Source organism: Salvia splendens, chromosome 3 (genome assembly GCF_004379255.2).
Source record: "Salvia splendens isolate huo1 chromosome 3, SspV2, whole genome shotgun sequence".
In the NCBI taxonomy this organism is placed as follows: Eukaryota; Viridiplantae; Streptophyta; class Magnoliopsida; order Lamiales; family Lamiaceae; genus Salvia; species Salvia splendens.
In genome coordinates, this window is record NC_056034.1 from 43,053,841 (window position 1) to 43,066,385 (window position 12,545).

The following is a 12,545-nucleotide window of genomic DNA, read 5'->3' on the forward strand; positions in this document are numbered from 1 at the left end:
TTTGAGTCACGATCGATGATTCATTTATTAATAATTTTATAAAATATTTAATTTACCTAAAAAATATAATTTATACAAATATTATACTTTTTTTTATTAAAATCAAACCATCATTTCTCTTTATAATACTCCCTCATTTTCATAGAAATAGGTCATTTGTGGTCGGTACGAGTTTTAATGTCCTCAGTTCCGGATCCTGGAAAACTGGAACCTGAAAATTTTCGTCGTTTCGATTTAGAACCAAAGGTTTTTATCGCTTTTTATCGGGGTTTTTTTATGTTTGTTCGTACATGTTTTTTTTCAATATTCCACAACTTGTTCTCGACTTTTCAAGATGTTGAGCCATAATCGATAATAACTTGCTCGGTCTTAAAAAAGTTAGAACTAGAATCAGACTGAAAGGGAATTTTTTTTTTCCTTTGTTTCATAAAGATAGAGACTTTAGGGACGACATGTGTGAATGTATAATTGGTAAAATATGAGAAAGATAGAAAGAAAAAATAATTGAAATATTGTTGGTGGAGAAGTAGTTCACTTAATTGTAGAGAGAAAAAATTACTATAAAAGTGTATTAATTTTATGGTATGAACCGAAAAGAAAAGGGTGTATATTTTTATAGGACGAAAGCATAAGTAGTGTTCAATTAGATCCTTCGAGCCAAACCTGTGGCTTGGATCTAAATATGATGCATCACAGCCGATAACTTTAATCTTCGAATTTCTCCATTTCACGCAAGTATCCGATGACGTCACTTCAACACGTCACGTGTGATGATGTAATTGATTAATCGGAGACTTTAGTTTCACCATCGTCACTATGCTTTATTACAGGAGAAAAACACACTAAGCTGTTTTGGCCTTTTATGTGTTTCCACTTCCTTTAATTTCATCAACCGTTTTGCTTTCCACCATTGAGGGTTCTTAACTCGAGTCACAAAAAAGAAGCTAGTGTATAAACATGTTTTATTAGTGTAAATTTACTTTCGATAAAATTATACTTACGCAGACTAAGTGGCTCGGTCCTTATCCACAAAAAATAATCTCATTTGAGTACGACATGAGTTTTAATGAAAAATTAGTAAAGTAATAGAGATGGAGAGAGAAAATGATTAAAGCAGGAGAGATATAGAGAAAAAGTAGGTAAAGTACGAGAGAGGAGAAAAAAACGAGAGAGAATTTTTTCATTTTAAAAAATCAGACTATTTTTGTGAACATCCCAAAATAGCAAAATGAGACTATTTTTCATGGATAGAGAGAGTATTATTGAATGACAGAGTAACATGAGCCTCATCGATTGAGTTATGGTTCACCAGTGATTGTTGAAGGATTTTGTTGAGTGCACAATGACTGATCTGAGAAATGAAACTCGTGAAATCAAATAAAGTGAATAAAATTAATGTTAATTTGGTGCCGGAAGGTAGGGACAGACTTATAGTTGTTGGCATTTGGCAATGAGTGACAGACAAAGAATGGAGGTGAACCTCAACCCTGAAAGATGGATTGAGATGCAACGCTATGGAATTAACGATAGCTCCAAAGGTTAAATTTATTGAAACGTCATAAATCACCGAGAAATTCGGTCAATCTCACTCGGATGTGGCATTGCTTGTGCATGTATATTATTGGAGGATAAATTGAGGCATGTGGAACCGAAGTCAATCTCTCGATTTGAATGTTGACTTAGTTGCTAAAGTGGAAGAATGAGTGTGAAGGATTGAGTTGATTTCAAACAAACAGGTTTGGAACACGCATAACACATTCATTTCTTAACACATGTGTATATTTCTGTATTAGTATGGTATCACTATTTGTGAGTGTGCATGCATTGTGGGGTATCGAATTTTACAAAAAAATATAATTTTTTTTTGGAAATACTGCTACAGTACAATTTGTCAAGAGTCATAAGTGATCTCGGGGATAATTACATATTTCATACAAAATATTTTACCTTTGTTTCAATTTAGTACAAAAAGTATTAAGTTTACATATTTCATACAAAAAGTTTACTTAGTGTTCCTAAATAATACATTCTGTCAAGTCCCTACTAACACCGTTACTTCCAATTACATCATGCATACAAAAAGTTTCATCAATGTTTCGAATTTGTACAAAAAGTTTTAAATTAGAACTTTCCATTAATTATTTCAAATACAATTATTTTTATTACTCACAAAAATAAAAAAAACCACATAGAAAAAAATCACCTCTATTCACCATCAAATTAGCGAATTGCATTTTATTGTCGAAGCTTTCTCATGTAACAAAGGAGAATACAACTAAAAGATATTGAATCTTTTTTGTAAAAATTAAATATTGACTTATTGACTGTTGGAAGCTTAAATTAGTCATTTTGTAAAGATGAAATATAGACTTATTTTATATTGTGTTCTATAAAGAATACAATAAAAAAAATAGAGTATACTGAGAGACAGAATTTTTTTAAACGACGATTAATTGCTGGAAGAATTGATATTGACTGTTATTTTTTAGAGTGATTAATTGTATTAAATCTCTAATTATTCTTTTATTATGATGATAAGTTGGATAAATTATAAACTAACTAACGGTGTTTAAAATATTTAACTGAATGTATTATTTAGGAACACTAAGTAAACCTTTTGTATGAAATATGTAAACGTGATACTTTTTGTATTAAATTGAAATAAAGGTAAAACATTTTGTATAAAATATGTAATTATCCCGTGATCTCGTGGTCTTGAATTCATTCACTCCACTAATTAATTTGTCTTTTATCGTGTTGTTAATCTAGAGAATAATCAAGTCTGAATTATGATTATTTTCCTACAAAAGTTGAACGTGGAATGAGAGAGACATGCGGCATCTCTTGGGTGGTAGATTTGCAAACTAATAAGCATATTGTATTAATAGAGAAAAAAATGGTTCAAGCTGCAAGAACGCAGTACAAAATACCATCAATTTTTCGGTTTATCAATTATGTAGTAATTATTATTAACCATAATTTAAGATATCTTACTAGCTTCTTAAATTTGCAGTCTACGAGATAAAAATCCTCTCCGTTTTTTTAATTGAGTCACTTCTTTTTAGTATGGAGATTAAGAAAGAGATGTTTAGTATTTAAGTGAAGAAACAAATGATGGATGAACAGAAAATAAAGTAGGAGATTGTATTACATTTTGATAAGAATAGAAATAACCCAATCATCTTGGAACTTCCCGAAATGGAATAATGACTAAATTAACAAGGAACGTAGGGAGTACCACTTTTTGAGTAAGATATTAATGCTCAAGGCGGCAAACAACTAGCAAATGTTCATTACAAGCAATTTAGAGTCATGTCGCAGAGACTAAGACAAAATAAAACAGTATCAGACCCTTCGAAAACAAAACACAAAATAACACCAAATACCAAATATATCTAAAAGCAAACAAAGCCAACAACAATCAACAAAAACACAACAAAAAACAAACTCTGGGGCATCCAACACCGCAAAAACAAAAGCATTGACCAAAAAAGCACGGTTATGGACAACAAACCTCTAGCATCCTCCCATATCACTCACTTGATTAATCGACGGTTCTATTGTGATGGGAAATTTCGGACATCGGCTTCTAATTCACAACCTATGTTGTCTTTTCATTTTGACTCAAATCTTTGGAATATCATTAAGCACGGTTATGGACAACAAACCTCTAGCATCCTCCCATATCACTCACTTGATTAATCGACGGTTCTATTGTGATGGGAAATTTCGGACATCGGCTTCTAATTCACAACCTATGTTGTCTTTTCATTTTGACTCAAATCTTTGGAATATCATTTTAGTTACAGTTCAACCATTATACTCCCTTCGTCCTCCAGTAAAAGTCATATTTTTCCATTTCTGTCTATCACCCCATTAAGTATCATATTTCACGTTTATCATAAATGACAAGTAGATCTCACATTCCACCTATTTATTTCAATTACATTTTATTACTCTTTTCATTCCACTTTAGGGGTTTCATTTGAGTCGACACAGGTTTTAAGAAATGTAAAGGAAAGTTGGTAAAAAAATGATAGTGAAATGCGAGTCTCACTTTTATATATTAGTTTTATAATAAAATGTGAGTGAAATGTGGGGCCTATTACCATTTATTGAATATTCTAACTGGGACTCCTAAAATGAAACAACTAAAACGAAAATCGGGAATTCTAAAGTGGGACAGAGGGAGTATAAAACTACTACTGGTAAGTACTCAGTACTCCATATAAGTGAGAATTATATTTCACTAACTTATTCAACAAAGTTTTTTTACATTTCTTAAAATCCGTGTCCAAATCAAATAGGACTTCTATTGTGGAATGGTGAGAGTATGTTGTAAAACATATAGACCTAATAAAACTTTTTTTCCCATAACAAATTATTTTTCTGAATAAAATCAAAGAAAACAAATAAGAAAAACCAGGTTTAACTTTTAGTTGGCGTTTTCACTTTGGACATAATCTATTTTCAACTTTCAATTCGTGTTTCCTCGAACATAATAAAATATTTTCAATTAATATTTTACTCCCTATTAATTATTGATGAAGATATGAGACCATATCAAGGAAACCACATCGAAATCCTATTTGACGACCAAATTAACTTGTACAGTATAAATCAAATGTAAACAAATTAAATACACATTCCAGTTTAAAGTAATTGTGGTAACTTAGAGTCTTTTAAAAAGACGACAGTACACTTAATTAATCAATTAATTAAAGCAACTTCTCTTATAAAAGCTTTTAAAGTGGACTGCTTTATTAAATCCACTATTAATTGGAAACTTCCCACTTCCCAGTTTCCGAAATATTATGAACTATTTACATTTTTGTTATTGCTGATGTGCATACACTATCTTTATTGTAGTACTGAAATATAGTCTATATGTTTACTTTCGAGTTATAGTTAAATTTCTATAAATACAGTACAAATAAATTTTAAATATTGGTTATACAAATAATACGTAGTCCCCCTTCTATTGAAGCAAATTTTATTGTCAGCGTTGTAGTTAAGTTGAGCTATTGTAAATATGTGAATTTGTAGTATATTTTTTATTTACTATTATTTTTATTTTCTGTTTTTAACAACTTATCATACGGTCATATACCACTGTTCAAACATTCAAACACAAACCGATAAGCTTCATTTTTTTGTCTATTCTACATTGCGCTTAACCTATATGTTAAAATTCTAATATTTTGTCCCACATCGGCTTGGTGATGATCCTATCTCTTCTATATAAGTGTGGATAACCCTCCCCCTTATGAGACCTTTTAAGGGGTGAGTGACCCATTTCTAATATGGTATCAGAGCAGGCCCAAGTCGATGATGGAGTTTATTTTTTTTATCTCTTCTCTTGCCTACCCACGTGATGGAAGTCCGATGTGTCATTCCGGCCCACACGTGAGGGGGCGTGTTAAAATTCTAATATCTTATCCTACATCGGCTTGGTGATGATCCTATCTCTTCTATATAAGTGTGGATAACCCTCCCCCTTATGAGCCCTTTTAAGGGGTGAGTGACTCATTTCTAATACTATAAAGTTCAATTTTAAAAAGCCGAATAAATAGATTGGACTCACTTTATACATAAATATCTACGAGTTTAAAGTATGATTACACGTCAAATATGAAGCACACATCCAAAACTAAAACTCTCAAATTCGAACCATTATCAAAGTCGAAGCGTGTAACAACAGAAATAGCACGTGATTACTTGAAGACCAATATCAAACCAAAAAGAGTGGCTAGAGAACAAGAAACACTTGCTTTTAGACATTTGCCTTTTATATTTAGATCGATTAAGTGTTTCAATACATTAAGCACCATAAATGAATTTCTCAGAAATATAGAAACTCGTTTTGTAAATAGTAAAGTAAAATGCATGAGCTTGATTGAAAAATATAAAACAAAATTGTTAAGTGTATATAAATCGGAAAGCGCATTTGTAGAAATGGTGACACAACGCGGCTTCTTGATGGATCTTTAAAATTTGTACCTTTTGTCATTTCAAGGAGCCCACTGGGCCACTCCTTTTACAATGGGTCATTTTTCATATTCTCTCTCTCTCTAACTTAACCACCATTTCTCTGTCTTATTATTCCCCCCTACCTTCTATAAATACTCAGATTCCTAAACCCCAACCCAAGTTAATTCCACTCATCATTTTACACTGCTCTCTCTCTCTAGATCATAAACGCACACAAAATTCACCACATCATGGACAACATGAATGACGACGACATCAAGAGCTTCTGGCCCAACAATTTCATCCAAACCGAAGAACTAGGCAGGTATGTTGGTGTTGTTGCTCCCTGCGAAAATTCATGTTACTTGTATGAATATATGCGTATGTATATGTGAGTGTGTACTGTGTTGCTTGAAATCGTCTCAGAAATTAAATCGGAACCTGAAACTGTCATGATCTTCGATTTCCTCAATTTTGCGAGAGAATTGATGAGAGAGAAGTTGAATTGATAAAATTAAGTAGGATTCGAGCATCGAGGTTTTGGTTAACTACGGAAAAGGATAGTTACGGCATTTGTTATTTTCTGGTGATCGGAATCAAACTAGTATGATTTCGTGATTTTTTTCAACTTTTTTTTATCAATCACTGAATTTCCATGCACAATTGAGTGCAGTTACTTCGAAGATATGTCTGTTTGCGGTTACTACGACTCGAGCTCGCCGGAGGGAGGGGTCGACCAGTCTGCCGCCTCCAAAAACATCGTCTCCGAGAGGAATCGGAGGAAGAAGCTCAACGAGAGGCTCTACGCTCTGAGAGCAGTGGTCCCCAACATCAGCAAGGTAGAACACGCATTTCGCGTGGTGTGACGTAATTAATTAATTTAAGTTTTCGAATTAATTAATCCTCTCATGTGTAGATGGATAAGGCGTCGATCATCAAGGACGCGATCGAGTACATCGAGTCGCTGAACAACGAGGAGAGGCGGATCCAAGAGGAGATCCTGGAGCTGGAATCGGGCGGGGCTCCGGCTTTCTACTCGGATCATCAAGCTGAATCCACTGCGTATTCGGCTTCGCAGCCGATTAAGAGGAGTAGAACGATGGAGAATTACTACGATTCGTGTGTGTCGTCGACTTCTGCGCCGTCGTCTACCTCCTACCCAATGCCGCCAGCGTCGTCTCCGATTGATCTCCTCGAGGTCTGTCTCTCGATCTCTCTCTCGATCTAGAATAGCATTGTTACTTAAAATGATGGATTTGTGATGCAGTTGAGGGTGTCAAATATGGGGGAGAAGACGATAGTGGTGAGCTTGACCTGCAGTAAAGGACCGGACACAATGGTGAAGCTGTGTGACATCTTTGAATCGTTGAATCTCAGAATCATCACCGCTAATATCACTGCTTTCTCAGGCAGGCTTCTCAAGACTGTTTTCGTCGAGGTAACTCTCTCTCCTCTCTCTCTCTCTCATATTGTTGCAAGATAGTAACATAATTAACATGGTTGGTCAGGTGGAGTTTGTTGTATATACAATTAGGAACTGATGAAATATCAACATTTTAATGATCTTCACAAATTAATTGTAGATTTTTGAAGATATGAAAGCTCAATTTGTGTAGTTTATATATGTTCATGGCCGCCAAAAGCGTTTTCATATTAGGAGAAAGGACTTGAAGGTAGGAAATAACATAATAGGAAAAAGATGTATGTTGCTAAAAAAATATGGCTATTATGGGTAGGTAAGGATGCTACGGTCTGGTTCCAAGAGAATCTTACCATAATCGGCTTGATAAATTTAATTTATAGTTCTAATTTAGCATTGACAATTGATGATTTCGGTCACTAGTTTAAAATTTGTGCTTTTTTTACGATCTAACCTTTTTTTTCTTGGGGTTTCAATGATATTTTTTAATTTCCTCGTTTTAAAGGAATGAATTAAAATCAATGATTTATCACCGGTCACAGTTCCACAATTTCTGGAACAAACCGGTAAAACTGATATACCGGCTAAGGCTCCAAATCGAACCGAGTGGGCTCCTTTAGGGTCAGGGGTAGATTAGTCATTATGTGTTTCAACATTCAAAATCAAAACACAGCATTTGTTTGTCATTAATGTAGACGAATGGAAGTTGGAAGATAGAGAAATTGGTAGACGTTGACGTGGTCCTGTCTTCCCAATCCAATTTTCATCTTATGTCTTTTTTCTTTTTTATGCTCATAATTTTTTTTTATCAAATTATATATCTTATCCTCCTAATTTTTTTTATCTATGCCCTAATTTTAAATTTCAGTTTTCCTTTACTTAATTACACTTGCATCTTTTCAAATCATATACAATAAATATAAAAATAAAATTTACTTAAAACGAGTGAAAGCAGCTTAGACGATTTGAATTATGATCATTGATCAACACTTACGATAAACATGTGGTGATTACTGATTATCTCATTTCAACTTGCAGTTATTACTAATATACTAATATATGATATTTTATTGCATCCAATAACACTTGTGGGCGGTGGGGCCTATATTGGTTCTCTTTCTTTTTTAAACTTTTACTTTTTCTTTAATGGACCAAATATGTTTGTGCTTTCTCCTTCAAAAAGAGAGCTAGTGAGTATAATACAAGCATTATTTAATTTGGGAATCCGAATTTCTTGCTATTTTACACTAGTTCTCTATTATGGATTGATGGTGCGTGTTAGAGTATCATTATCAGATTTCATTATATATGAGACACCATATTATTATTACTATAACTAAGCTACGGATATGATTTTAAATTAATAATTTCTTGATCAGATATTTAGTAGATACTTGAGGTCACTCTTCACCATCCATGAATCATATACTATTATCTTTTTTTTATATCAATTTGCATAAACTATTGTATGAGTAGATATATCAATCAAAGTACAGATTCGTATACTGGTCCACTCAGATTTGTGTTCATCATTTCCAAATTATTTACTAATGTTGGAACAATTTTAAAATACTCCATTTTTAAAAATATTTTCTTGAATATTTTTTTTTATCTCTTTGTATTTTCAGGGTGATGATGAGGACAAAGATGTTCTGAATTTCAAGATAAGAGCTGCTATAGCAGCTCTGAATGATCCATACAGTCCAATTAGCATATGATTAAACAATCACTTGTCTTCAATTAAAAAAAAAGGTTTATTTATTTATTTATCTTTAAACAATATATTTACATGTAAAATTTATATGTGTGTATTTGAGTGTGATTGCACTTCAATCAATGGTAATTTCACATCATTATGTAATACTATTATCTTAATTTCAGGTTTTAGCTTTGTCTTTCAATGTACTGTATATGTAAATAAGCAAGTTGGTTGATTTTAAAATTCTAAGTTCATCCGCCACGCGGTCTCTTAACCGTCTCATCTCTTCACTATTCATCCCATCTCTTAATTAAGAGACAGCACCTGCAACCCTCCATCTCTTAACCACCTCATCCATTAACTATTCATTCAATTTCATTTTTTATTTTTATTTCCAACAAATTCAATTAATAAAAACACACTTCATTAAATAAAATAAAATTACAACTTAAAATTCTAAAAAAATTAAAAAAAAAATTAAAATCCTAAAAAAATATTAAAAACACATAATTCAATTTCTTCTGTGCACTCTACTGGTTGCCAAGTTTGCCCAAATGTGCTCCATTAGATCATCTTGGAGTTAGGCGTGGGTGGTAGAATCACGTGTCCTTACCCGAATAGACAACCGATCTTGCATAGACGGATGCACTCCACTGCGAGGCGGACTACTTGCGGTAGAGCTTCTCGGGGTTTCAGGGTCGAACCAATTTCCCGCCTCAGGTCCTTCGTCGACGACAATCATATTGTGCAAGATTATGCACGTATACATGATGTCGACCATATTCTCCATAAACCACGTACGAGCCGGGGCTTTGATAATGTTGAAGCGAGCTTGGAGAACGCTCTCTCCACATCCTTGCGAGCAGCCTCTTGCTTCTGCGCGAAAAGAGCCTGTTTTTCGTTCACCGGCCTGTTGAACGTCTTCACGAAGGTTGACCACTTCGGGTAGATGCCGTCGGCAAGATAGTACCCCATTTTATACTTCCGGTTGTTAGCGATGAAGTTGATGGCCGGCGCATTACCATTCAAAACTTCGGTGAAGAGGTCGGATTGGTTGAGCACGTTGACGTCGTTGTTCGATTCGGGGGCCCCGAAATACGCATGCCAAATCCATAGTCGGTAGTCGGCAACGACCTCGAGTATAACGATGGGGTGGGTGCCTTTGTGGCCGCTCGTGTATGACCCCCTCCACGCCACAGGGCAATTCTTCCATTGCCAATGCATGCAATCAACGCTGTCAAGCATCCCGGGGAATCCGTGCACTTCTTCGTGAAGTTGGAGCAGAAACTGACAATCTGCGGTGCTTGGCCTCCGGAAAATTCGTAAGTGAAGGCTGTCCGGACGCCTTTGCAGAAGTTTATCAGACACATTCTCCCAGTGCTTTTCCCCGATGTGCAGGTATTTGTCGAACACATCCGCCGTTTGTCCAGTAGCAAGCTGACGGATTGCTGCAGTACATTTCTGCAGCGTCGTGTGACTGGGACGGCCAACGGCGTCGAACCCTTCTTGGAAGAACTCTTCCCGGGCTGCCAACATATTTGCGATGTGCATAAATAGCCGTTTCCGCATGCGGAAACGGCGACAGAAGTAGGTCTCTCCCCATATACCGGGTTGTCACAAAAGTAGTCGCGTACCAACTTTGCGGCGGCTTCCTCCCGGTTACGATGGATGTAAGTCCGGGATCGCCTTGGAGGCGCCGCGGCTTCCTCCTCCTCCTGATGTCGATCTTCTGCTAGCGATTATTCCATTATGCGACGCATTTGCTCAAATGGATCCATAAATGATTTAAATTTGGGAGAAGAATAATGTTTTGAGATGAAAATTAGAGAGGAAAGAGAGATGATTTGATAAGAATAGATGTGTGTTTGTGTGTATAAATGAGAATGAAAGAGGAGTATTTATAGAATAAAAAAAGAAAAAAAATTTAAAAAATTACCGTTCAACGGTAAAAAACAGTAACATTACCATAATAAAAAATATTAAAATCGAATTTTTTTTAAAAAAATTGATTTATTCCGTCAGCGTGATGACGCCTACTCGAGGGCCGACGAGTGGGCGTCACGCCTAGCGCTGGCGCGTGGCGAGCTGTCGCGCGAGCCATCCCTCTGGGATGAGACGCTCAGCGAGACGGGACCGGGATGGAAGGTTGCAACGCTATCTTGCGACCGTCTCGTCTCTTCGAGACGCCCGCGAGATGCTCTTATTGACTACTTGTAGATGATAGTATGTATATATACACCTGGCGTCCTGGCCCATTAAATTTAATTTCATATAATCATCATATCTCTTCGCAGCATGTTTCTGCACACGATTGCCATTATTGCCTACTAACTAGGACTTTGGAGTATTATATCTAATTTACCATAATTAAATATAGTTAATTAGCCACCATTTAAATAGTTTGATAACTACGTGACCATTTAAAACGTGTTTTTCCCTTAGCTACATATACGTCAAAGTTCAAACTAACAATTTTAAGGAGAAGGGTGTTTGCAAGTTGGGCAAATTCTAAATTGTGTGGTAGAATTGTCACCTTTTGTGTATAATAATTAGACTTACAATTTTCGACATGACCTGATAATTTGACATAAATTCATACGAAATTTATGGATTTGGGTTAAGCCATGATTTGTATTCTTATCGGGTTGATCAGTTAAGAGTCGATAATTGCGGGTTGGATACAAATAACTCATTAAGAAATAATATTATTATTTTAAAAAAATTATGTTCTACTAGTACTTTAATTCCTTGTAAACCGGGTTTAAATCATGTTAATTTTTATAGTGTAATATTAGGTTTCGGTCATTACCATGTCACATCAGCTTATATTATATCGTGTAGTTAACGGGTGCGGGTCATGTTCGAGTTCGAAGGTAGCATGTCGGGTTTGTGTTCAGGTTAACTGTTTCCTTAACAAGTCAGGTTCAGACTAGACCTTATTGGGTTGGATCGTTATCATGTTGACCCGATAACGACCCAACCTGCACAATTTGCCACCCTAATAATAAGGTCGCATGATTCTAATCACTGATCTAAAAATTGGAGCTGGTAGGGTCGAACATAATGAAAAAAATCGTTGTTAACATTGGAAGATAAAGATGGTACGATAGTCGTTGTTGGTAATAAATGGCAGACGAAGAACGGAAATGAACCCAACCTCAAATTAAGCCATAGTTACTACACCGCGAGGTCGACAATCCTTCTAAAAATTGAATTTAATGGAAATTTTCAACCCTTATAGACCATCAGTATTGTATCGATCGACCCTCGACTCTACATAAATTTGTCATTACATGATTGTCCGTACGTGTACAACAAAATAAGTCTCAATATAATACTATAATTGATTACATTTGATGTATCTTGCTAAGAAAATTTTAAGATTATACATAAAATTTATCCACATAATTAATAAAGCTTTCAAATTAATAAGTGCGATCAGTGACTGAGTCAGAC

At 35.0% G+C, this 12,545-nt stretch overlaps 1 protein-coding gene across 1 annotated transcript; it reads left to right on the forward strand.

Moving 5' to 3' along the window:
- Positions 1 to 6,152: 6,152 nt before the first annotated feature.
- Positions 6,153 to 9,332, forward strand: LOC121796194 (transcription factor bHLH35-like). The gene is made up of 5 exons (XM_042194966.1): positions 6,153 to 6,295; positions 6,644 to 6,809; positions 6,887 to 7,168; positions 7,238 to 7,408; positions 9,019 to 9,332. Exons 1-5 carry the CDS (start codon positions 6,222 to 6,224, stop codon positions 9,106 to 9,108), a joined length of 783 nt encoding a protein of 260 aa, XP_042050900.1. The 5' UTR covers positions 6,153 to 6,221; the 3' UTR covers positions 9,109 to 9,332.
- Positions 9,333 to 12,545: the final 3,213 nt, after the last annotated feature.

What these genes read in the sequence shown, in the direction of transcription:
- LOC121796194 (XM_042194966.1), top strand. Translation starts at nt 6,222, where the DNA reads ATGGACAACATGAATGACGACGACATCAAGAGCTTCTGGCCCAACAAT. An exon ending in TGGTCCCCAACATCAGCAAG is followed by an intron (nt 6,810 to 6,886) that starts GTAGAACACGCA and finishes TCTCATGTGTAG; the next exon opens with ATGGATAAGGCGTCGATCAT. An exon ending in CTCCGATTGATCTCCTCGAG is followed by an intron (nt 7,169 to 7,237) that starts GTCTGTCTCTCG and finishes TTTGTGATGCAG; the next exon opens with TTGAGGGTGTCAAATATGGG.